General features: G+C 43.5%; 1 protein-coding gene across 1 annotated transcript in view; it reads left to right on the top strand.

Moving 5' to 3' along the window:
• Nucleotides 1–22,969, top strand: part of LOC124036196 (eIF-2-alpha kinase activator GCN1-like) — a 49,538-nt gene extending 26,569 nt beyond the window's left edge. Inside the window, exons 44-57 of the mRNA XM_046350452.1 lie at nt 2,806–2,970; nt 3,152–3,313; nt 3,436–3,528; nt 3,685–3,828; nt 4,017–4,286; nt 5,867–5,980; nt 6,095–6,325; nt 6,569–6,762; nt 6,913–7,027; nt 7,475–7,571; nt 7,778–7,926; nt 8,097–8,207; nt 21,911–22,132; nt 22,259–22,969. Coding sequence (XP_046206408.1) covers nt 2,806–2,970; nt 3,152–3,313; nt 3,436–3,528; nt 3,685–3,828; nt 4,017–4,286; nt 5,867–5,980; nt 6,095–6,325; nt 6,569–6,762; nt 6,913–7,027; nt 7,475–7,571; nt 7,778–7,926; nt 8,097–8,207; nt 21,911–22,132; nt 22,259–22,384 — 2,193 coding nt within the window. The 3' untranslated portion in view covers nt 22,385–22,969. The remainder of the gene's footprint in view (nt 1–2,805; nt 2,971–3,151; nt 3,314–3,435; nt 3,529–3,684; nt 3,829–4,016; nt 4,287–5,866; nt 5,981–6,094; nt 6,326–6,568; nt 6,763–6,912; nt 7,028–7,474; nt 7,572–7,777; nt 7,927–8,096; nt 8,208–21,910; nt 22,133–22,258) is intronic.
• Nucleotides 22,970–26,613: the final 3,644 nt, after the last annotated feature.

The following is a 26,613-nucleotide window of genomic DNA, read 5'->3' as shown; positions in this document are numbered from 1 at the left end:
TTTTGCTACTGTTCGATTAAAAAATATCTGGATTGAACAACATCCCATCGAACAAAACAATCGACCGGTCAACTAATTAGGGTCAGCCCTACTCGCAAGGCTGCCGACCCAGACTCTATCATCAAGTTCGCTTACGACACAACAGTAGTAGGCCAGATGACCAACAACAACGAGATCAGCCTACAGGGATGAGGTAGGCACTGTGATGGCGTGGTGCCAGGTAAACAACCTCTCTCTCTCTCTCTCTCTCAACGTTAGCAAACAAACAAGCTGATTATTGACTTGATTATGGACAAGAGGAATGAGGCTGGACACACCCCCAGCCTCATCAACCGGGCCGTTGTGGAGACGGTCAATGACGTCAAATTCCTTAGCGTACACATCTGAGAAGCTGAAATGGTCTAACCACACGGACACCGTGGTGAAGGCACAACAGCGACTCTTGAACCTCAGGATGCTGAAGAAATGTGTCCTGTCCCCGAGGGCTCGGGTCGGGTTGCATCACAGCCAGGTACGCAACTCCACCGCCGCGAACCACAGGGCGCATCAGAGGGTGATACGCTCAGCCGAACGCACCCTTGGGTGCACACTGCCTGCCCTACAGGACACCTACAACACCAGGTGTCAGACAAAAAGGCCAAGAAGATCATCAGGGACCCCAGCCACACAATCCATGCCCTGTTCTCCCCGCTTCAATCACTCAGACGCGGGCAGTACAGGAGCATCATGGCAAAAAACTGGAAGACTGGCTAATAGTTTCCACCCTCACCATCAGGCTGCTTAATAGCCACCACCAGTAAGCTACCTGCTAACCCCTGCTACTCCCCCCCTATGGACATTCCCCCCCACACACCCTCAACGGTCACATACCTTACATGCTGCTCCTACTATGGACGTTTTCCCCCCACCCCCCAACCGTCTTTTACTCTGCCACCACCCCAACAACATTCATCACTGTTGCAGTTGTTAATATGAATATTTATAGATGTAAAAAATAAAGTATTGTTTTTAATTTTATTTCACTTGGTCATGCTTCTCCCGCTATAGTTATTCCCCCCCACCCTGGAGCTCAGAACCTAAGATTTTCACTGTACCCTGCAATCACACCTTCAACCCTGTACACGCGACTATTAAACACTGTGAATCTGAACAACACTGAACCATGCATGAGAACAACATGTTCTCTGGTCTGCTTGCATGTTTCAAGCAGACCACCAAAGTCCCTGTGACCAAGAACCTGTCTAAATTACTATCGCCCCCCGTAACACTCGCATCTGTAGCCATGAAATGGTTTGAAAGGCTGGTCATGGCTCACATCAACCCAGGACCCACTCCAATTCACATACCGTCCCAACTTATTCACAGATGACACAATCTCTATTGCACTCCACAATGCCCTTTCCCACCTGGACAACTTTAATACCAATGTGAGAATGCTGTTCATTGACTACAGCTCAGCATTCAACACCATAGTGCCCTCCAAACTCATCACTAAGCTCAGGACCCTGGGACTGAACACCTCTGCAACTGGGTCCTGGACATCCTGATGGGCCGCTCCCAGATGTTGAGGGTAGGTAACAACATCTGCCACACTGGGGTGCGTGCTTAGTCCCTTCCTGTACTCCCTGTTCACCCACGACTGTGTGGCCGTCAACGGCTCCAACATAATTATTAAGATTGCTGACAACACAACGGTGGTAGGCCTGATCAACGACGATAAAACTGAGACCTTGTAGGGTGGTACAAGGACAACCTCTCCCTCAACGTCAGCAAGACAAAGGAGCTGATCATGGACTAAAGGAAACGGAAGGGCAGAGCTCACCACCATTCAGACCGACGGGGCTGTAGTGGAGCGGTTCGAGAGCTTCAAATTCCTCTGTGTCCATATCACTAGGAATCTATCATGGTTCGCACACACCAACACAGTTGATAAAAGAGCACGACAATGCCTCTTCCCCCTCAGGAGGGTGAAAAGATTTGGCATGGGCCCTCATCCTCAAATTCTACAGCTGCCCCAATGAGAGGCTCTTGACTGGCTGCATCACCGCTTGGTATGGCAACTGCTTAGCATATCCAACCACAAGGCGCTACAGAGGTTAGTGCGTTCGGCCCAGTGCATCACTGGGACGGAGCTCCCTGCCATCCAGGAGCTTTATACCAGGCGGTGTCAGAGGAAGACCCTAAGAATTATCAGACTCGCACCACCCAGGTCATAGACCGTGCTCTCTGCTACCGCTTGGCAAGCTGCCCCAATGCACCGAGTAAGTTTCTAACCCCAAGCCACAAGATTGCTAAATAGTTGGTGCAAAATGAGTCAATGGTTAACTATTTAACTAACTTTTTTGACTCATAACATTTGCTCCTGCTACTCGTTATTATCTGTCACTTTATTCCTAGTTAGATGTACATATTTACCTCGAACCGCTTCACATCCACTCTGTACTGGTACCCCATGTATATTGCCAAGTTATCATTACTCGTTGTGTATTTATTACATGTTTCTTTTCTACTTTTCTATTATTTCTCTATTTTCTTTCTCTGCATTGTAGGGAAGGGCCCGTAAGTAAGCATTTCACTGTTAGCCGACATCTGTTTACGAAGCATGTGATGAATACAATTCGATTTGATCCCCTTCGTCTATCTCTCTTTTGTCATGTACATTAGTCACACTAAGACAATTCAGTCTTCTTTTATTACTGAATTATAGTATTCTACACTTTTGTCTGAATTTGAGTGTTTGGATTCTGTGTTCTCTCCTGCTTCTGATCCCTGGGTTACTGAATGTGGCTTCTCTGTGTGTTCTAGATTGCTGCAAGGACACTTGGAGACCTGGTCCGTAAGCTGGGAGAGAAGATCCTCCCAGAGATCATTCCTATCCTGGAGGAGGGTCTGCGCTCCGAGAAGAGTGATGAGAGGCAGGGCGTTTGCATCGGTCTGAGTGAGATCATGAAGTCCACCAGCAGGGACGCGGTCAGTACCTCAACACATACCTGGTCACTTTTTAAAATTCATTCATTATTTAACCTGGAAGTCCCTTGAGATGAGTATACAGTTTGAGGAAACCTTTTAAAACGCCTTATACATAGAAGGGTTGTGTTGTGACGTGATCCCATGGCAGAGAAGCAAGGTCACAATGCGTGTATGTTTCCAGGTGCTGATATTCTCTGAGTCCCTGGTCCCCACCGTGAGGAAGGCTCTGTGTGACCCCCTGGAGGAGGTACGAGAGGCTGCAGCCAAAACCTTTGAGCAGCTCCACGCCACCATCGGTCACCAGGCCCTGGACGACATCCTGCCTGCCCTGCTCAAACAGTTGGTGAGACGCACACTCAGATACAAATACACACACATGAATCCACTTTACCGCTAACATTCCTCTGTATCCACGCAGTAATACTCCCTCTCCTGTCCTTCTGATGTTAATGTTTCTGTGTGCAGGATGATGAGGAGACTGCAGAGTTTGCTCTGGACGGTCTGAAACAGGTGATGGCAGTGAAGAGTCGCTCTGTGCTGCCCTACCTGGTGCCCAAGGTGAGCTGTCCAAACATTATACACTCTACTGACAATGGTTCATCTCTGTGATCATTATTGGATTATATACCACTTTTCCTGATGCTTAAATGTTTTTAAAGTCTTTTATAGTTTGAGTGTAGTTCTGCGTATGAATGCTCTCCTCTCCCCTGTCAGCTCACTGCTCCTCCAGTGAACACGCGCGTGCTGGCCTTCCTGTCTGCTGTGGCTGGAGACGCTCTGACACGCCACCTGGGGGTCATCCTGCCTGCCCTCTACTCCTCTCTGAAAGACAAGCTGGGAACAGAGGAGGGGCAGCAGGTAACAACAGCATTCATGATTGCAAGATGGTTATAAAAGAGTTCCAAGTGCAGGGGCACTACTTTAATTGTCGGTGGTCGTAACAGTCATCGTCTTGGGATAATATTACAGTGGTTCTTAGTAGGCGGTTGTGGTCCGTAGATGATAGGTATGTCCCCAGGTTTATATTACCCCCCGCGCCTCTCCAGGAGCTGGCCAGCTGCCAGGCAGTGATCCTGTCTGTGGAAGATGAGGTGGGTCAACGTATCATCATCGAGGACTTGCTAGAGGCCACCAGGTCACCGGATGCCGGACTCAGACAGGCTGCCGCCACCATCCTCAACGGATACTTCTCCCGCACCCGCCTGGATTACAGTGCCCACACACGCAACCTGCTGTCAGGCCTCTTCCGCCTGCTCAATGACTCCAACCCTGAGGTCCTGGTGCAGAGCTGGGACGCCATCAACTCCATCACCAAGGTTAGCAGTTGACACCAAGAGCATTACAGGAACTAGGAATGGGTTTGTCTGGGTTAACTGAAGTCATACAGTTGTGGATCGTTATGCAGCATTGATTTCATAGATAACCAATAGCCACTAGGTAATCTGGTTAAGTAACATATTACAGTGGCAAGAACAAGTATGTGAAACCTTTAGAATGACCTGGATTTTGGCATAAATTGGTCATAAAATTTGATCTGTTCTTCATCTAAGTCACAACAATAGACAAACAGTCTGCTTAATCTAATAACACACAAACAATACGTTTATACGTTTTCATGTCTTTATTGAACACACCGTGTAAACATTCGCAGTGTAGGGTGGGGAAAGTATGCGAAACCTTGGATTTAATAACAGGTTGATCCCCCTTTTCCAGCAATAACCTCAACCAAACGTTTTCTGTCGGGTTGAGGTCAGGACTGACTGGGCCACTCCAGAAAGCATATTTTCTTCTGTTGAAGCCATTCTGTTGTTGATTTACCTCTGTGTTTTGGGTCGTTGTCCTGTTGCATCACCCAACTTCTGTTGAGCTTCAATTGAGGGACAGATAGTCTAACATTATCCTACAAAATGTCTTGATAAACTTGGGAATTATTTTTCTGTGGATGATAGCAAGCTGTCCAGGCCCTGAGGCAGCAAAACAGCCCCAAACCATGATGCTCCCTCCACCATACTTTACAGTCGGGATGAGGTTTTGATGAGCTTGTGTGTCTTCCAAACAACACAACTTTATGTTTCATGTATACACAGAATATTTTGCCAGTAGTGCTGTGGAACATCCAAGTGCTCTTTTGCGAACTTCAGACGTACCAGCAATGGTTTTTTTGGACAGCAATGGGTTCTTCCGTGGTGTCTTCCCATGAACACCAGTCTTGTTTAGTGTTTTACGCATTTTAGATTTTTGTAAGTCTTTAGCTGACTCTCTAGGATTCTTCTTAACCTCATTGCGCATTCTGCTCTGTGCTCTTGCAGTCGTCTTTGCAGGACAGCCACTCCTAGGGAGAGCAGCAACAGTGCTGAACTTTCTCCATTTATAAACAGTTTGTCATACCGTGGACTGATGAACATCAAGGCTTTTAGAGATACTTTTGTAACCCTTTCCAGCTTTATGCAAGGCAACAATTCTGAGATCTCCTTTGTTTGAGGCATGGTTCATATCAGGAAATGCTTCTTGTGAAATGCAAACTCAAATTTGGTGAGTGTTTTTTATAGGGCAAGGCAGCTCTAACCAACATCTCCAATCTCATCTCATTGATTGGACTCCAGGTTAACTGACTCCTGACTCCAATTAGCCTTTGGTCATTATCCTAGGGGTTCACATACTTTTTACAACCTACACTGTGAATGTTTAAATTATGTATTCAATATAGACATAACATTTGTGTTATTAGTTTAAGCACACTGTGTTTGTCCATTCTTGTGACTGGATCAAGATCAGATCAAGAATGATGACAAATTCATGCAGAAATCCAGGTAATTCCAAAGGGTTCACATACTTTTTCTTGCCACTGTATGTATTGATTTGTGAGGTCATGTTAAACTCTAGTTTGTTTTTGTAGAAACTGGACGCTGGCAGCCAGCTGGCTCTGATTGACGACCTGCACAGAGACATCCGATCAGTGGCAGTAGACGTTAAGGGTCAGCACCTGCCTGGGTTCTGTCTTCCCAAAAAGGTAGGCCTCTCTCTCCTCTTGACATGTACAGTCACATCCTCAAGCTGACTAGTTTTGATATATCTTTTGGCTCTCTCCTCTCCTCTAACTCTCTCCTCTTTCCCTCTTCCCCAGGGTGTGACCTGCATCCTGCCAGTGTTGAGGGAAGGAGTGTTGACAGGCAGTCCTGAGCAGAAAGAGGAGGCGGCCAAAGCGCTGGGAGGAGTCATCAAGCTGACCTCCTCTGAGGCTCTGCGACCGTCTGTGGTCAACATCACTGGACCGCTCATCCGTATCCTGGGAGACCGCTTTGCCTGGAGCGTGAAGACCTCTCTGCTAGAGACACTCACCCTGCTGCTGGCCAAGGTGAGTGTCTGCTTTTCATTTTGAGGTTAAAAGTTTCGTTTGGTAAGCACAAAATGGGAGACAGGAGAAACATTTTGAAATGTGGTTAATAAATGAAATAATCCAAAAATAAGATAAAAAAATTCTCAACGTTTTCCCATTTTGTGCCTACTAATAAACACAATCCTGTTGTTTCCTCCCTGCTGGAAGAATGGTTGGCATCTTGCTCTGGTCCTGAACCTGTTGCTCTGCCCCTGTCTCCAGGTAGGCATAGCCCTGAAGCCCTTCCTGCCCCAGCTCCAGACCACCTTCCTGAAGGCTCTGCAGGACTCTAGCCGGGCGGTCAGGCTGAAGGCTGCTGAGGCCCTGGGCCAGCTGGTCTCCATCCACAGCAAGGTGGACCCCCTATTTACAGAGCAGCTCTCTGCCATCCACAATGCTGAGGACTCAGGAGTCAGGTATGCAAAACCAGGGAATTCTGGGTAACTGAGAAATACAATGTGAAGAGTAGTGATCAGTTCCATATAGGATTCCTCTCATTTAGGATTTTTGGGGGGGATTGATTAGATTCAATCAATCAGCCTAGTGTTTTGCTCCCTTTTTTTCAGGGAGACCATGCTACAAGCCTTACGATTCGTCATCCAGGGAGCAGGGTCAAAGGTTGACCCAGCCATCAGGAAAAACATCACCACCACATTGCTGAGTATGCTGGGTCATGATGAGGTATGTTTACAAGCAGATACACTGACTAAGCATGTGTGAATGCAACATATGTTTTTTAGGCAGTCTACTGATATCCCCCCTTCTGTCTCTCAATGGTAATTGCTAGAATTGAGTATAAAACTTTCCGTTTAATCTTGCTAGCTAAATATATTGTAGCCCTGCAATACTGAACCTGGCATAAGCATTTCGCTACACCCGCAATAACATCTGCTAAACCCGTGTATGTGAACAATAAGATTTGATTTGATAAGGACGTATTCAGCTCCATGTTTCAATGAAAGGATCTTTCAGAGTGCTATGTTTAGTTTTTACCTCTGATCGAACTAGACTTCCGTCAGTCAAGGCAGGATGTGGCTTAATGAAAGGGGTTTTAGGCCTCCTTATCAGTCAGTGTGTATGAAAGCCTCATATAGAATAATTTAGTTCTAACTTTGTGTGTGTGTGTAGGATGCTACACGCATGTCCTCAGCAGGTTGTTTAGGAGAGCTGTGTGCCTTCCTGTCTGAAGAGGATCTGAGGAGTGTGTTGCTCCAGCATGTCCTGGGTAAGAATTTACACAATCACACCATACTCTTCGCCCACGCACAACCCTTTATATAGCACAAACATTCACACTTATGATAAAAGGTATTCACACATTGAATTTACATGTTATAATTTCTAACACTTAACTCTTGACTATCAAGACTATAATGTAGTAAGGAAAGACTTCTGTTTAACCTATGAAAAATGTTCCCGTTCTTCACCTAGCTGACATATCAGGAGTGGACTGGATGGTGCGTCATGGTCGCAGTATGACTCTGGCCATCGCAATCAAGTCTGCCCCTGAGCAGCTGTGTGTGGAGGAGTACAGTTCAACCGTGACGGAGGCCATCCTGGCCAGTGCCACCGCAGACAGGGTAGGAACTTCATACATCTGGTCAGATCTAAGTGGACACCGCTCCTTTTAGTTTACTCATTCTGTTCACCCAGACAGTGGAAGGATTGGCTCGTCAAGCACTTTTTCCCTTGCCAAACCATACCTCTTTCTCCTCTCTGACTGAACACTGTGCACGGTCGACTCCTCCAGATCCCCATAGCTACCAGTGGGATCAGAGCCATGGGCTACCTGATGAGACATCATCTCAGAACCAAGGAAGGAAGTGGCTCATCACAGCGCATCATCTCACAGTTTGTGAAGGTGAGGCAGGGGGGTACTTTCTCAGGAGTAATCTGTTACGTCATCCCCCCCATTTACAAAATGAATGTTTCTCAAATCAAGCACAAATCAAGAAAATAGACATACCCAAAAGTAACTGCAATTCATGTGTAATTACATGATTCTGACATGCCAAAACCTGGTATATTATGAGGTTATGAGATTAAGAGGAAATTATCAGAAGGTAGGAGTTATAGTTCAGAATACACAAGATCAAGCACACACTAACTTTTTTTATTTTGAAAGTCATCTTTCATTGACAAGCTATAAGTGATTTATTTATGCCCAGAGCTGGAAACACATCAGATGGCTACCACAACATGTGAAAAATATCAGAAGAAAGAAAATGGGTTTGATAGATCTAACAACTAGAAATGGGCAGATGTTATAGTAAGTGGTGTCAGGTGTGGTCACGTGACATTTGCAAGTGTCCCTAAACCTCTCCAAAGTGGCATATGTCTGTAAATTAGGTAATTCCAGTGCTATTACATATTTGCAATCACTAAATGCTAGTTGTTCAGTATAAAAACACAATTTTTATCATATCTACCTCAATCAAACATTGTGGTGGTATAGGGTATCCAGGGTACATTCAAGTGTCCTTTCAACCTCTCCAAAGTGTTCAAATGTGGTAATTGCACTATTTTTGCACACTGGATGTACCTAAAAGCTATTGTTCACTATAACTAAGTTTCTACAACACCAACCTCAAACATTGTGGTGGTGTCGGGGTTCTTACAGGGGATATCTAAGTGTTTTTTCAACCTCTCCAAAGTGCCTGAACGTTTAGCCTAGGCATATCCAACGTATTGGTCCCACATACAAATGAACTGTTTACAAAAACAATATAAAGCAACAGATATACAGTACCAGTCAAAAGTTTAGCACACCTACTCATTCAATGGTTTTTCTTTATTTTGACTATTGTATAGTAATAGTGAAGACATCAAAACTATGAAATAACACATTGAATCATGTAGAAACCAAAAAGGTGTTAAACAAATCAAAATATATTTCAGATTCTTTTAAGTAGCCACCCTTTGCCTTGACAGATTTGCACACTCTTGGATTTCTCTCAACCAGCTTCACCTGGAATGCTTTTCCAACCGTCTTGAAGGAGTTCCCACATTTGCTGAGCACTTGTTGGCTGCTTTTCTTTCACTTTGCAGTCCAACTCATCCCAAACCATCTCAATTGTGTTGAGGTCTGGTGATTGTGGAGACTAGTTCATCTGATGCAGCACTCCATCACTCTCCTTCTTGGTCAAATAGCCCTTACACAGCCTGGAGGTGTGTTTGGTCAATGTCCTGTTGAAAAACAAATGATAGTCCCACTAAGCTTCAAACCAGATGGGATGGCGTATCACTGCAGTATTCTGTGGTAGCCATGCTGGTTAAGTGTGCCTTAAATTTTAAATATAATCACAGTGTTACCAGCAAAGCACCATCACCTCCATGCTTCACGGTGGGAACCACACAAGCGGATATCATCCGTTCACCTACTCCCCGTCTCACAAAGACAGAGGTTGGAACCAAAAATCTCAAATTTGGACTCATCAGACCAAAGGACAGATTTCCACTGTTCTGATGTCCATTACTTGTTTCTTGGCCCAAGCAAGTCTTCTTCTTATTTGTGTCCTTTAGTTGTGGTTTCTTTGCAGCAATTTGACCATGAAGGCCTGATTCACGCAGTTTCCTCCTCGATTATGTTGAGATGTGTCTGTTACTTGAACTCTGAAGCATTTTTATTTGGGATGCAATTTCTGTAGCTGGGAGCTCTAATTAACTTCTCTCCAGCAGAGGTAACTCTTGATCTTCCTTTCCTGTGGCGGTCATCATGAGAGCCAGTTTCATTATAGCGCTTGATGGTTTTTGCAACTACACTTGAAGAAACTTTCAAAGTTCTTGACATTTTCATTGACTGACCTTCATGTCTTAAAGTAATGATGGACTATCGTTTCCCTGCTTATTTGAGCTGTTCTTTCCATAATATGGACTTGGTCTTTTACCAAATAGGGCTATTCTGTATACCACCCCTACCATGTCACAACACAACTGATTTATTTGCTCATTTGCATTAAAAAGGAAATAAATTCCACATTCACTTTTAACAAGGCACACCTGTTAATTGAAATGCATTCCAGGTGACTACCTCATGAAGCTTGGTTGAGAGAATGCCAAGAGTGTGCAAAGCTGTCAAGGCGAAGGGTAGCTACTTTGAAGAATCTCAATTATAAAATATATTTAACACTTTTTTAGTTACTACATGATACCATGTGTTATTTCATAGTTTTGATGTATTCACTATTATAGTACAAATGAAGAAAAACCCTGGAATGAGTAGGTGTGTCCAAACTTTTGACTGGTGCTATACATAAGAGGTTTTTAAAATATGTTTTATCAAACACACTTGGTTACACACCTGTCCTTCACTAAGAAAGGTGCAAAAATAGAAATAAGCTGAACTATTTACAAATGGCATTCGTGTTCGTTTTATATCCCAGGTGTAGATGATTAGATTTCACTTTCACCGTAGCTTATGCATGTCGTTTTTATTTGATTTATTTCACCTTTATTTATTTAACCAGGTAGGCCTGTTGAGAACAAGTTCTCATTTACAACTGCGACCTGGCCAAGATAAAGCAAAGCAGTGTGACAAAAACAACACAGAGTTACACATGGGACACAATAGAAATATCTATATACAGTGTGTTCCCCTTGTTGGGGAAGGATTGCTCTCAAACGTCATCAAAATCCTCTGCATCCTCCATTCTGAAGTACAGTTGACTAAATTTACTAAATGACATTACTGTAAAGTAAAAACACCAGTGACTCACATACAGTGCCTTGCGAAAGTATTCGGCCCCCTTGAACTTTGCGACCTTTTGCCACATTTCAGGCTTCAAACATAAAGATATAAAACTGTATTTTTTTGTGAAGAATCAACAACAAGTGGGACACAATCATGAAGTGGAACAACATTTATTGGATATTTAAAACTTTTTTAACAAATCATAAACTGAAAAATTGGGCGTGCAAAATTATTCAGCCCCCTTAAGTTAATACTTTGTAGCGCCACCTTTTGCTGCGATTACAGCTGTAAGTCGCTTGGGGTATGTCTCTATCAGTTTTGCACATCGAGAGACTGACATTTTTTTCCCATTCCTCCTTGCAAAACAGCTCGAGCTCAGTGAGGTTGGATGGAGAGGAGAGCATTTGTGAACAGCAGTTTTCAGTTCTTTCCACAGATTCTCGATTGGATTCAGGTCTGGACTTTGACTTGGCCATTCTAACACCTGGATATGTTTATTTTTGAACCATTCCATTGTAGATTTTGCTTTATGTTTTGGATCATTGTCTTGTTGGAAGACAAATCTCCGTCCCAGTCTCAGGTCTTTTGCAGACTCCATCAGGTTTTCTTCCAGAATGGTCCTGTATTTGGCTCCACACATCTTCCCATCAATTGCAATTGCAATTGGGTTCTGTAGCTCAGTTGGTAGAGCATGGCGCTTGTAATGCCAGGGTAGTGGGTTCGATCCCCGGGACCACTCATACGTAGAATGTATGCACACATGACTGTAAGTCGCTTTGGATAAAAGCGTCTGCTAAATGGCATATATTAATTTTAACCATCTTCCCTGTCCCTGCTGAAGAAAAACAGGCCCAAACCATGATGCTGCCACCACCATGTTTGATAGTGGGGATGGTGTGTTCAGGGTGATGAGCTGTGTTGCTTTTACGCCAAACATAACGTTTTGCATTGTTGCCAAAAAGTTCAATTTTGGTTTCATCTGACCAGAGCACCTTCTTCCACATGTTTGGTGTGTCTCCCAGGTGGCTTGTGGCAAACTTTAAACGACACTTTTTATGGATATCTTTAAGAAATGGCTTTCTTCTTGCCACTCTTCCATAAAGGCCAGATTTGTGCAATATACAACTGATTGTTGTCCTATGGACAGAGTCTCTCACCTCAGGTGTAGATCTCTGCAGTTCATCCAGAGTGATCATGGGCCTCTTGGCTGCATCTCTGATCAGTCTTCTCCTTGTATGAGCTGAACGTTTAGAGGGACGGCCAGGTCTTGGTAGATTTGCAGTGGTCTGATACTCCTTCCATTTCAATATTATCGCTTGCACAGTGCTCCTTGGGATGTTTAAAGCTTGGGAAATATTTTTGTATCCAAATCCGGCTTTAAACTTCTTCACAACAGTATCTCGGACCTGCCTGGTGTGTTCCTTGTTCTTCATGATGCTCTCTGCGCTTTTAACGGACCTCTGAGACTATCACAGTGCAGGTGCATTTATACGGAGACTTGATTACACACAAGTAGATTGTATTTATCATCATTAGTCATTTAGGTCAACATTGGATCATTCAGAGATCCTCACTGAACTTCTGGAGAGAGTTTGCTGCACTGAAAGTAAAGGGGCTGAATAATTTTGCACGCCCAATTTCTCAGTTTTTGATCTGTTAAAAAAGTTTGAAATATCCAATAAATGTTGTTCCACTTCATGATTGTGTCCCACTTGTTGTTGATTTTTCACAAAAAAATACAGTTTTATATCTTTATGTTTGAAGCCTGAAATGTGGCAAAAGGTCGCAAAGTTCAAGGGGGCCGAATACTTTCGCAAGGCACTGTAGGTGTACTGCACACACACACACAATGCAAACCATAACACTTAAGAGAGAAAGGCAGAGGTGTCAACCACAAATTAACAATGGGAGTGAGAGTGCAGTGGCCTCAAATTACAAGATGGTACGTAGAACAGCAAACAGTGAACTAATATGAAACATAGACAATAACTACTTTGGAATTATATAACATTGAAATTACTTGTTATGTAGGCCTATGTAAATTAAATCCAAAGCACAAAAAGCAGATTACTTGAAATGAATGAAATGCAAACATTAAATTAGCTATATAAAGTAGAGGTCGACTGACTAATCGGCATTTCAAGTTTTCGTAACAATCGGTAATCAGCATTTTTGGATTACATTGCACTCCACGAGGAGACTGCGTGGCAGGCTGACCACCTGTTACGCGAGTCGAGTACAGCAAGGAGCCACGGTAAGTTGCTAGCTAGCATTAAACTTAACTTATAAAAAACTATCAATCTTAACATAATCACTAGTTAACTACACATGGTTGATGATATTACTAGATTAACTAGCTTGTCCTGCGTTGCAAATATTCAATGCGGTGCCTGTTAATTTATCGTCAAATCACAGCCTACATTGCCATAAACAGCAATGCCTTTCTTAAAAATCAATACACAAGTATATTCTTTAAACCTGCATATTTAGTTAAAATAAATTCATGTTAGCAGGCAATATTAACTCGGGACATTGTGTCACTTCTCTTGCGATCTGTGCAAGCAGAGTCTAAATCAAATCAAATAAAATGTATTTATATAGCCCTTCGTACATCAGCTGATATCTCAAAGTGCTGTACAGAAACCCAGCCTAAAACCCCAAACAGCAAGCAATGCAGGTGTAGAAGCACGGTGGCTAGGAAAAACTCCATAGAAAGGCCAAAACCTAGGAAAAAACCTAGAGAGGAACCAGGCTATGTGGGGTGGCCAGTCCTCTTCTGGCTGTGCCGGATGGAGATTATAACAGAACATGGCCAAGATGTTCAAATGTTCATAAATGACCAGCATGGTCGAATAATAACAAGGCAGAACAGTTGAAACTGGAGCAGCAGCACAGTCAGGTGGACTGGGGACAGCAAGGAGTCATCATGTCAGGTCGTCCTGGGGCACGGTCCTTGGGCTCAGGTCCTCCGAGAGAGAGAAAGAAAGAAGGAGAGAATTAGAGAACGCACACTTAGATTCACACAGGACTCCGAATAGGACAGGAGAAGTACTCCAGATATAACAAACTGACCCTAGCCCCCCGACACAAACTACTGCAGCATAAATACTGGAGGCTGAGACAGGAGGGGTCAGGAGACACTGTGGCCCCATCCGAGGACACCCCCGGGCAGGGCCAAACAGGAAGGATATAACCCCACCCACTTTGCCAAAGCACAGCCCCCACACCACTAGAGGGATATATTCAACCACCAACTTACCATCCTGAGACAAGGCTGAGTATAGCCCACAAAGATCTCCGCCACGGCACAACCCAAGGGGGGGGGGGCGCCAACCCAGACAGGATGACCACAACAGTGAATCAACCCACTCAGGTGACGCACCCCCTGCAGGGACGGCAAGGGAGCCCCAGTAAGCCAGTGACTCAGCCCCTGTAATAGGGTTAGAGGCAGAGAATCCCAGTGGAAAGAGGGGAACCGGCCAGGCAGAGACAGCAAGGGCGGTTCGTTTCTCCAGAGCCTTTCCGTTCACCTTCCCACTCCTGGGCCAGACTACACTCAATCATATGACCCACTGAAGAGATGAGTCTTCAGTAAAGACTTAAAGGTTGAGACCGAGTTTGCGTCTCTGACATGGGTAGGCAGACCGTTCCATAAAAATGGAGCTCTATAGGAGAAAGCCCTGCCTCCAGCTGTTTGCTTAGAAATTCTAGGGACAATTAGGAGGCCTGCGTCTTGTGACCGTAGCGTACGTGTAGGGATGTACGGCAGGACCAAATCAGAGAGAGAGGTAGGAGCAAGCCCATGTAATGTTTTGTAGGTTAGCAGTAAAACCTTGAAATCAGCCCTTGCTTTGACAGGAAGCCAGTGTAGAGAGGCTAGCACTGGAGTAATATGATCCATTTTTTTGGTTCTAGTCAGGATTCTAGCAGCCGTATTTAGCACTAACTGAAGTTTATTTAGTGCTTTATCCGGGTAGCCGGAAAGTAGAGCATTGCAGTAGTCTAACCTAGAAGTGACAAAAGCATGGATTAATTTTTCTGCATAATTTTTGGACAGAAAGTTTCTGATTTTTGCAATATTACGTAGATGGAAAAAAGCTGTCCTCGAAATGGTCTTGATATGTTCTTCAAAAGAGAGATCAGGGTCCAGAGTAACGCCGAGGTCCTTCACAGTTTTATTTGAGACGACTGTACAACCATTAAGATTAATTGTCAGATTCAACAGAAGATCTCTTTGTTTCTTGGGACCTAGAACAAGCATCTCTGTTTTGTCCGAGTTTAATAGTAGAAAGTTTGCAGCCATCCACTTCCTTATGTCTGAAACACATGCTTCTAGCGAGGGCAATTTTGGGGCTTCACCATGTTTCATTGAAATGTACAGCTGTGTGTCATCGGCATAGCAGTGAAAGTTAACATTGTGTTTTCGAATAACATCCCCAAGAGGTAAAATGTATAATGAAAACAATCGTGGTCCTAAAACAGAACCTTGAGGAACACCGAAATTTACAGTTGATTTGTCAGAGGACAAACCATTCACAGAGACAAACTGATATCTTTCCGACAGATAAGATCAGGGTATATGCAGCAGTTTGACCCTCCTGGCTCGTTGCGAACTGTGTGAAGACCATTTCTTCCTAACAAAGACCATAATTCACTTTCCTGTGTTTGCCAGCAGCTCTTCGAAATGCTTGAAGCACAGCGCTGTTTATGACTTCAAGCCCATCAACTTGCGATATTAGGCTGGCAATACTATAGTGCCTAGAAGAACATCCAATAGTCAAAGGTATATGAAATACAAATGGTATAGAGAGAAAGTCCTATAATTCCTATAATAACAATAACCTAAACCTTCTTAAGTGGGAATATTGAAGACTCATGTTAAAAGGAACCACCAGCTTTCATGTGTTCTCATGTTCTGAGCAAGGAATATATTAAACATTAGCTTTTTTACATGGCACATATTGCACTTTTACTTTCTTCTCCAACTGTGTTTTTGCATTATTTAAACCAAATTGAACACATTTCATTATTTATTTGAGACTAAATTGATGTATTATGTTAAGTTAAAATAAGTGTTAATTCAGTATTGTTGTAATATACACTGCTCAAAAAAATAAAGGGAACACTTAAACATCACAATGTAACTCCAAGTCAATCACACTTCTGCGAAATCAAACTGTCCACTTAGGAAGCAACACTGATTGACAATAAATTACACATGCTGTTGTGCAAATGGAATAGACAACAGGTGGAAATTATAGGCAATTAGCAAGACACCCCAATAAAGGAGTGGTTCTGCAGGTGGGGACCACAGACCACTTCTCAGTTCCTATGCTTCCTGGCTGATGTTTTGGTCACTTTTGAATGCCGGCGGTGCTTTCACTCTAGTGGTAGCATGAGACTGAGTCTACAACCCACATAAGTGGCTCAGGTAGTGCAGCTCATCCAGGCTGACACATCAATGCGAGCTGTGGCAAGAAGGTTTGCTGTGTCTGTCAGCGTAGTGTCCAGAGTATGGAGGCGCTACCAGGAGACAGGCCAGTACATCAGGAGACGTGGAGAAGGCCGTAGGAGGGCGACAACCCAGCAGCAGGGCCGCTACCTCCACCTTTGTGCAAGGAGAAGCACTGCCAGAGCCCTGCAAAATGACCTCCAGCAGGCCACAAATGTGCATGTGTCTGCTCAAACGGTCAGAAACAGACTCCATGAGGGTGGTATGAGGGCCCGATGTCCACAGGTGGAGGTTGTGCTTACAGCCCAACACCGTGCAGGACTTTTGACATTTGCCAGAGAACACCAAGTTTGGCAAATTCGCAAATGGTGTGGTATTTCATGGTATTTCTTTGGGGGGGCCGCACAGCCCTCCATGTGCTCGCCAGAGGTAGCCTGACTGCCATTAGGTACCGAGATGAGATCCTCAGACCCCTTGTGAGACCATATGCTGGGTTCCTCCTAATGCAAGACAATGCTAGACCTCATGTGGCTGGAGTGTGTCAGCAGTTGCTGCAAGAGGAAGGCATTGATGCAATGGACTGGCCTGACCGTTCCCCAGACCTGAATCCAATTGAGCACATCTAGGACATCATGTCTCGCTCCATCCACCAACGCCACGTTGCACCACAGACTGTCCAGGAGTTAGAGGATGCTTTAGTCCAGGTCTGGGAGGAGATCCCTCAGGAGACCATCCGCCACCTCATCAGGAGAATGCCCAGGCGTTGTAGGGAGGTCATACAGAGGGAACACCCCCCTATCCACATCGATGGAACAGTAGTGGAGAGGGTAGTAAGTTTTAAGTTCCTCGGCATACACATCACAGACAAACTGAATTGGTCCACTCACACAGACAGCATCGTGAAGAAGGTGCACCAGCGCCTCTTCAACCTCAGGAGGCTGAAGAAATTTGGCTTGTCACCAAAAGCACTCACAAACTTCTACAGATGCACAATCGAGAGCATCCTGGCGGGCTGTATCACTGCCTGGTACGGCAACTGCTCCGCCCACAACCGTAAGGCTCTCCAGAGGGTAGTGAGGTCTGCACAACGCATCACCGGGGGCAAACTACCTGCTCTCCAGGACACCTACACCACCCGATGTTACAGGAAGACCATAAAGATCATCAAGGACAACAACCACCCGAGCCACTGCCTGTTCACCCCGCTATCATCCAGAAGGCGAGGTCAGTACAGGTGCATCAAAGCTGGGACCGAGAGACTGAAAAACAGCTTCTATCTCAAGGCCATCAGACTGTTAAACAGCCACCACTAACATTGAGTGGCTGCTGCCAACACACTGACACTGACTCAACTCCAGCCACTTTAATAATGGGAATTGATGGGAAATGATGTAAAATATATCACTAGCCACTTTAAACAATGCTACCTAATATAATGTTTACATACCCTACATTATTCATCTCATATGCATATGTATATACTGTACTCTATCATCTACTGCATCCTTATGTAATACATGTATCACTAGCCACTTTAACTATGCCACTTTGTTTACATACTCATCTCATATGTATATACTGTACTCGATACCATCTACTGTATCTTGCCTATGCTGATCTGTACCATCACTCATTCATATATCTTTATGTACATATTCTTTATCCCCTTACACTTGTGTCTAAGGGAGTAGTTTTGGAATTGTTAGCTAGATTACTTGTTGGTTATTACTGCATTGTCGGAACTAGAAGCACAAGCATTTCGCTACACTCGCATTAACATCTGCTAACCATGTGTATGTGACAAATAAAATTTGATTTGATACAGGCACGTGGAGGCCACACACACTACTGAGCCTCATTTTGACTTGTTTTAAGGACATTTACATCAATGTTGGATCAGCCTGTAGTGTGGTTTTCCAACCTCTCTGGTACCAGTGGGACGGTAGCGTCCCACCTCGACAACAGCAAGTGAAATTGCAGGGCGCCAAATTCAAAACAACAGAAGTCCCATAATTAAAATTCCTCAAACATATAAGTATTATACACCAATGTAAACATAGACTTCTTGTAAATCAAACCACAGTGTCCAATTTCAAAAAGGCTTTATGGCGAAAGCACACCAAACGATTATGTTAGGTCAGTGCCTGGTCACAGAAAACCATACAGCCATTTTCCAGCCACGGAGAGGGCTCACAAAAGTCAGAAATAGCGATTTAAGTTAATCACTAACCTTTGATGATCTTCATCAGATGGCACTAACAGGACTTCATGTTACACAATAAATGTGTGTTTTGTTCGATAAAGTCTTTATGTCCAAAAACCTCAGTTGAAATTGGCGCGTTATGTACAGTAATCATTGTCTCAAACAAACATCCGGTGACATTTCAGAGAGCCACATCAAATTACAGAAATACTCATCATAAACATTGATGAAAAATACAAGTTTTATACGTAGGATTAAAGATAAACGTCTTTTTTTGGGGAAAAATAACGTTCCCAAAGTAAACATCCGATTTCTCAGGACGAGATGCTAGAATATGCATATAATTGACAGCTTAGGATAGAAAACATTCTAAAGTTTCCAAAACTGTAAAAATATTGTCTGTGAGTATAACAGAACTGATATGGCAGGAGAAAGCCTAAGAAAAATCCAATCAGGAAGTGACTCGTGTTTTGAAACCGTTGTATTCCTTTGCACCCCTATTGGCCATTGAAAGGGATATCAACCAGATTTATTTTTCTACGTATTTCCGAAGGTGTCTTACAGCATTTTGACGTAGTTTCACGCCTTTATGTTGAAGAATGAGTGTAAACGACTACATTGCATAAGTGGCCAGCTGAGGGCTCTCAGTGATTCTTGCGTAAAAGACAGAGGTAGTCATTTTTCCTCTCGCTCCTACTGACAAGCCAATTGTCCCGGTTGATATATTATCGAATAGATATTTGAAAAACATCTTGAGGATTGAATATAAAAAAAATGTTTGCCAGGTTTCTGTCGATATTATGGATATAATTTGGAATTTTGTTCGCCGTTGTCGTGACCGCTATTTCCGGTGGATTTCCCAACATAACATGACCAACAAACGGAGGTATTTTGGGTATAAAAATCATCTTTATGGAACAAAAGGAACATTTGCTGTCTAACTGGGAGTCTCGTGAGTGAAAACATCCGAAGCTCATCAAAGGTAAACGGTTAATTTGATTGCTTTTCTGATTTTCGTGACCAAGCTTCCTGCTGCTAGCTGGACATAATGCTATGCTAGGCTATCGATAAACTTACACAAACGCTTGTCTTTCTTTGGCTGTAAAGCATAATTTCAAAATCTGAGATGACAGGGTGATTAACAAAAGGCTAAGCTGTGTTTCACTATATTTCACTTGTCATGAATATGAATATTTTCTAGTAATATTTTTTGACTGTTGCTCTATGCTAATTAGTGTAGTTGATGACAATTCTCCCGGATCCGGAATGGGTAGTTCCAAGATTAACTAAGAGGCTCCTCTGTCCTCCACTCGTTACCTGTATTAATGGCACCTGTTTGAACTTGTTATCAGTATAAAATACAGTCACACTCCAAACTCCACTATGGCCAAGACCAAAGAGCTGTCAAAGGACACCAGAAACAAAATTGTAGACTTGCACCAGGCTGGGAAGACTGAATCTGCAATAGGTAAGCAGCTTGGTTTGAGGAAAGCAACTGTGGGAGCAATTATTAGGAAATGGAAGACATACAAGACCACTGATAATCTCCCTCGATCTTGGGCTCCACGCAAGATCTCACCCCGTGGGGTCAAAATGATCACAAGAACGGTGAGCAAAAATTCCAGAACCACACGGGGGGACCTAGTGAATGACCTGCAGAGAGCTGGGACCAAAGTAACAAAGCCTACTAGTAACACACTACGCCGCCAGGGACTCAAATCCTGCAGTGCCAGACATGTCCCCCTGCTTAAGCCAGTACATGTCCAGGCCTGTCTGAAGTTTGCTAGAGAGAATTTGGATGATCCAGAAGAAGATTGGGAGAATGTCATATGGTCAGATGAAACCAAAGTATAACTTTTTGGTAAAAACTCAACTCGTCGTGTTTGGAGGACAAAGAATGCTGAGTTGCATCCAAAGAACACCATACCTACTGTGAAGCATGGGGGTGGAAACATCATGCTTTGAGGCTGTTATTCTGCAAAAGGACCAGGACGACTGATCCGTGTAAAGGAAAGAATGAATGGTGCCATGTATCGTGAGATTTTGAGTGAAAACCTCCTTCCATCAGCAAGGGCATTGAAGATGAAACGTGGCTGGGTCTTTCAGCATGACAATGATCCCGAACACACTGCCCGGGCAAGGAAGGAGTGGCTTCGTAAGAAGCATTTCAAGGTCCTGGAGTGGCCTAGCCAGTCTCCAGATCTCAACCCCATAGAACATCTTTGGAGGGAGTTGAAAGTCTGTGTTGCCCAGCAACAGCCCCAAAACATCACTGCTCTAGAGGAGATCTGCATGGAGGAATGGGCCAAACTACCACCAACAGTGTGTGAAAACCTTGTGAAGACTTACAGAAAACGTTTGACCTCTGTCATTGCCAACAAAGGGTATATAACAAAGTTATTGAGAAACTTTTGTTATTGACCAAATACTTATTTTTCCACCATAATTTGCAAATAAATTCATTTAAAAAATCCTACAATGTGATTTTCTGGATTTTTTCCTCATTTTGTCTGTCATAGTTGAAGTGTACCTATGATGAAAATTACAGGCCTCTCTCATCTTTTTAAGTGGGAGAACTTGCACAATTGGTGGCTGACTAAATACTTTTTTGCCTAAATACTTTTTTGATATGCACATGCATATCCTAGCTTCTGGGCCTGAGTAGCAGGTAGTTTAATTTGGGCACGCTTTTCATCCAACATTTGTTGAAAACGTTGTGTAAAATAAAAAATTTGACTCTCTGGGCTGGTGGTCAATAATGGTAGGTCACAGGCAGACAAATAACACATCCTTATGATCTGTGGAGTCCCGGCTTTCGGTGGGTATCGACGTATTCCATGTTTATTTAGTTTATGCTTCACGATGCTAACCGGAATGTAGGAAGCAGCCATCTTGAAATTAGGTCATCGGCTCGGCCTGCCCTTATACATTCATATGCCCATATATGGTAGTAAGTCACAACAAATATTAAGGCACAGATCAATAGCCAAGATTATCAGCTTTCTGCAGACACCCTGCGTTTGCAGATAGGGGCTACCGTTCTCATACCAGACTGAATTGAATAAAATGCAATCTAATAGGGTCCCCAAATATGGGGACTTTACATTTAAGGGGTTTAAGCACCGTGGCTGCATGGGTATCGACAAATGTAAGAAATAAGAACACTGACAGTGCTTCTCTGATTTGTCAGTAACCTCTCCCCTGTCATTTCCCCTACAGTGTCTCCAGAACCAGTCCAGTGACATCAGGCTGGTGTCGGAGCGGGTGCTGTGGTGGGTGTTTAAAGACGAGGCCACGCCCTCCCTGGAGCCCGCCCTCATCAAGCCGCTGGTGAAGAGCCTGCTGGACAACACCAAGGACAAGAATACCAGCGTCAGAGCCCAGAGCGAACACACAATTGTCAGCCTGCTCCGACTGCGTCAGGGAGAGCAGACCATGCAAGTCAGTGACAAACACACTTGCACAAATAAACAGTCTCAATACTCATTATAAAGAAGATAATGCTTGGCCTGATGGATTTGAGTTGTGCGTGCATTCACAATACAATCTGTTATGTTTGTCTTTCAGAGCGTCAGTGCCATTCTTGACTCCGCTAGTAATGAGCTGCTGTCTGACTGTCACCGCCGCTCCCTGAGGAAGATCTCCAGCCTTCCAGACTCTAACGAAGAGATTGACGACACCATCCTCACGTGATGGACAGGATTTAACCCCATTTAAAAAATCCATACTGTTGCTCTTGTACTCAGAAAAGACCTCAACAGCAATCAAGAGAACCTTAGCTGTTATGTCTAACAAATACATTCAACTACGGAGAGAACCCTCACACACGCATACATCCCGAATAACTCCATGTTATCCATGGACCAAGGATGAGTATGAACACTCACTTTCCTTCATATTCCCACTCTTTGGACAATTTCATTTCTTGTTTAAGTGGCTCTATAAACATAACATTGGTTCTCTCTCACAAAGTGTAGGTAAAAGTCCTGTTAGCTCACTGCATAAAGAAAGTAATTTGTGCCAATTCCCTTTGACATTTAACTGTGTATTCAATGTCCCTCTTATTTTATTGAATTTATTTAGAGCGTCACTGACACCAGTAACAAAGCAGCAATTCAATTTATACCCCTGCTTTTCCACTGTTTTATCCCTCTTTGCTTTTGTGTGTGTGTGAGAGTTGTGTGAGGAAAGCAACCAGTTATCTTTAGGATGAAGTTGATATTCTTATCAATATTAGTTGTAAACAGAAATCAAATAAAACTTGATTTTATAATGGTTGACAATCTGAATTAACTTTATTTTTGGCACCCTGTCACTGAACTTGGCTTTTTGCATTGATACACAAACTACACAAAATTTCAGTCAGTCCAGGGCCTGGTTTCCTAAAAGCATCTTAAGGTTAAGTTAATCATTAGAATATTGTTCTAACGATAAACTTAACCATAAAATGCTTTTGGGAAATCGGGCCCTGAGCAGGGGTGTCAAACTCATCCCATGGAGAGTCGCGTGTCTGCTGGTTTTTCCTTTCAATTAAGACCTAGACAACCCGGGTGAGGGGAGTTCTGTACAGATTAATTACCTTCATTCATCAATCAATGGGGTGGCAGGGTAGCCTAGTGGTTAGAGCGTTGGACTAGTAACTGGAAGGTTGCAAGTTCAAACCCCCCGAGCTGACAAGGTACAAATCTGTCGTTCTGCCCCTGAACAGGCAGTTAACCCACTGTTCCTAGGCCGTCATGAATATATATATTTTAATTACTCGGCCTTGTCTCAGGATGGTAAGTTGGTGGTTGAAGATTTCCCTCTAGTGGTGTGGGGGCTGTGCTTTGGCAAAGTGGGTGGGGTTATATCCTTCCTGTTTGGCCCTGTCCGGGGGTGTCCTCGGATGGGGCCACAGTGTCTCCTGACCCCTCCTGTCTCAGCCTCCAGTATTTATGCTGCAGTAGTTTGTGTCGGGGGGCGGGGGGCTAGGGTTAGTTTGTTTATCTGGAGTACTTCTCCTGTCCTATTCGGTGTCCTGTGTAAATCTAAGTGTGCGTTCTCTAATTCTCTCCTTCTCTCTTTCTTTCTCTCTCTCGGAGGACCTGAGCCCTAGAACCATGCCCCAGGACTACCTGACATGATGACTCCTTGCTGTCCCCAGTCCACCTGGCCATGCTGCTGCTCCAGTTTCAACTGGCCTGGGCCCTAGGACCATGTCCCAGGACTACCTGACATGAGGACTCCTTGCTGTCCCCAGTCCACCTGGCCATGCTCCTGCTCCAGTTTCAACTGTTCTGCCTTACTATTATTCAACCATGCTGGTCATTTATGAACATTTGAACATCTTGGCCACGTTCTGTTATAATCTCCACCTGGCACAGCCAGAAGAGGACTGGCCACCCCACATATGCTCTCTCTAATTCTCTCTTTCTTTCTCTCTCTCGGAGGACCTGAGCCCTAGGACCGTGCCCCAGGACTACCTGACATGATGGCTCCTTGCTGTCCCCAGTCCATCTGACTGTGCTGCTGCTCCAGTTTCAACTGTTCTGCCTTATTATTATTTGACCATGCTGGTCATTTATGAACATTTGAACATCTTGGTCATGTTCTGTTATAATCTCTACCCGGCACAGCCAGAAGAGGACTGGCCACCCCACATAGCCCGGTTCCTCTCTAGGTTTCTTCCTAGGTTTTGGCCTTTCTAGGGAGTTTTTCCTAGCCACCGTGCTTTTACACCGTGCTTTTACACCTGCATTGTTTGCTGTTTGGGGTTTTAGGCTGGGTTTCTGTACAGCACTTTGAGATATCAGCTGATGTACGAAGGGCTATATAAATAAATTTGATTTGATTTGATTTGATTTGAATTAATCAAGCATAAGGGAGGAGTGAAAATCTGCAGACACCCAGCCCACCATGGAATGAGTTTGACACGTGGTGTAGAGTTATGCGAATGGAAAAGTGCCAACCTGAAGTCAACAGCACCTTGAATCTACGAAACTGGGCCCTGGTAAAGGGTGTATGGTTATTCACAGAGGTAAAAACAGTTTCAGGTTGGATATTCACACTTTCAAACTTCAATACCTTTCAAACCACTTGAGCCACAGACTTAAAATAAGTGTCATGATGGAAAATTTGCACAGGTCTTATTTTCATGATTTCTATATTAGTTTGCTTTCCAAAACTAATAAACATTTGGAAATGTGAATTTTTGTATTCCTAGTTGAATTAGTTAGGGAGCGTAAACAAAGTACCAACTTTTTTACATTTGAATATCAATAGCTCCTTGGTCATGTGACTGACCTCAAGGTTCAGAATGTACACTCAGTGGGCCTACACATTGCACACCCTTTAGTTGGTACATTTTCATCTCGCACATTTTACATTAATTTTTCAAACTTTCTCATTTCAATAGCTCATTGGTCATGTGACCTACCGGACTTAAACAAGGTTCAGAATGTCCACTGACTACCCTTCTATATTGCACACCCTTTAGTGTGTCCTTTTTCATCTCACATGATTTTACATAAATTTTGTCAACTTTAGAATTTCAATAGCTCCTTGATCTTGTGACCTACTGACCTCCGACAAGGTTCAGAATGTACACTCAGTGGGCCTACACATTGCACACCCTTTAGTTTGCCCATTTTCATCTCACGTGATTATGGTGATGCCATTTGTTTCCCTTTCTGTGATGATTTCAGCCTGCCAATTTCATGTTGATATCTGTAGAGGTACAGATGACCCTGAACATGTGGCAAAAGGAATTTAGAAAATTGCCTGCACAGAAGCAGAGTTAGAGCTTAACCTGTAAACCCATTTTATCCTTAGGGAGAAACTTGGATGTGTCCAACTGTATAAACCGGCGGGTGCAACTAGAATAACTCTGATGACCCCAGTTCTTTTTTGACTTCCCGGAAAACCAGGCCTTGGGGGGCGACCTGAGGCCGTCGGCCTATTTTAATAACACCCGCGGACGTCTAGTAAGGGGCCATCCATTTGCCATATGGAAATGTAAAAATGCATGTAAAATCATGTGAGGGGGAAATGGACAAACTAAAGGATGTGCAATGTGTAGGCTCACTGAGTGTACATTCTGAACTGTGTTTGAGGTCAGTAGACCTCGTGACCAAGGAGCTATTGAACTTCTAATGTTCACTAAATTAATGTAAAATTGTGTGAGAGGAAAATTGACAAACTAAAGGGTGTGCAATATAGAAGGGTCGTCAGTGGACATTCTGAACCTTGTTTGAGTCCAGTAGGTCACATGACCAAGTAGCTATTGAAATGTGTAAGTTTGAAAACTTAATGTAAAATCTCATGAGATGCAAATGAACAAAAGAAAAGGGTGTGGAATATATAAATATTGTCAGTGGACATTCTGAAAGCAGTTTGAGGGTTTTAGGTCACATGACTAGAGAGCTATTGAAATGTGAAACTATGAAAAACAAAGAAAAATGATTGTAAAATCACCTGAGATTAAAATGGATGAATTTAAGGGTGTGCGTTTATATATTGGTAGTGAGTGGGTGTTCTGTAAGTAGTTTGAGGGTTGTAGGTCACATGACCATGGAGCTATTGAAATTAAGAAACATTGACAACAAATGTAAAATCGCATGAGATGAAAATGGACAAACAAAAAGGCTACTCAGTGGATATTCTGAATGTAATTTGAGGATTGTAGGTCATAAGACTAAGGAGCTATTGAAGTTTGACACTTTTAAAAATGCATGTAAAATGAGATGTAAATGGACAAATAAAAGGGTGTGCAATGTGTAGGCCCATTAAGTGTGCATTATGAACCTTGTTTGAGGTGTGTAGGTCACATGACCAAGGTGCAATTGAATTTCAAAAATTAAAATGAATAATTTAATATAGTGCAAAGAAAAGGTGTGTTCAATGTGTCTATGCCATCGGCTTAGCTCGAACCAGTTTAGGAAGTT

Source organism: Oncorhynchus gorbuscha, linkage group LG05 (genome assembly GCF_021184085.1).
Source record: "Oncorhynchus gorbuscha isolate QuinsamMale2020 ecotype Even-year linkage group LG05, OgorEven_v1.0, whole genome shotgun sequence".
In the NCBI taxonomy this organism is placed as follows: Eukaryota; Metazoa; Chordata; class Actinopteri; order Salmoniformes; family Salmonidae; genus Oncorhynchus; species Oncorhynchus gorbuscha.
The sequence above is the reverse complement of the archived record's forward strand: the minus strand, read 5'-3'. Positions and strand labels throughout refer to the sequence as shown.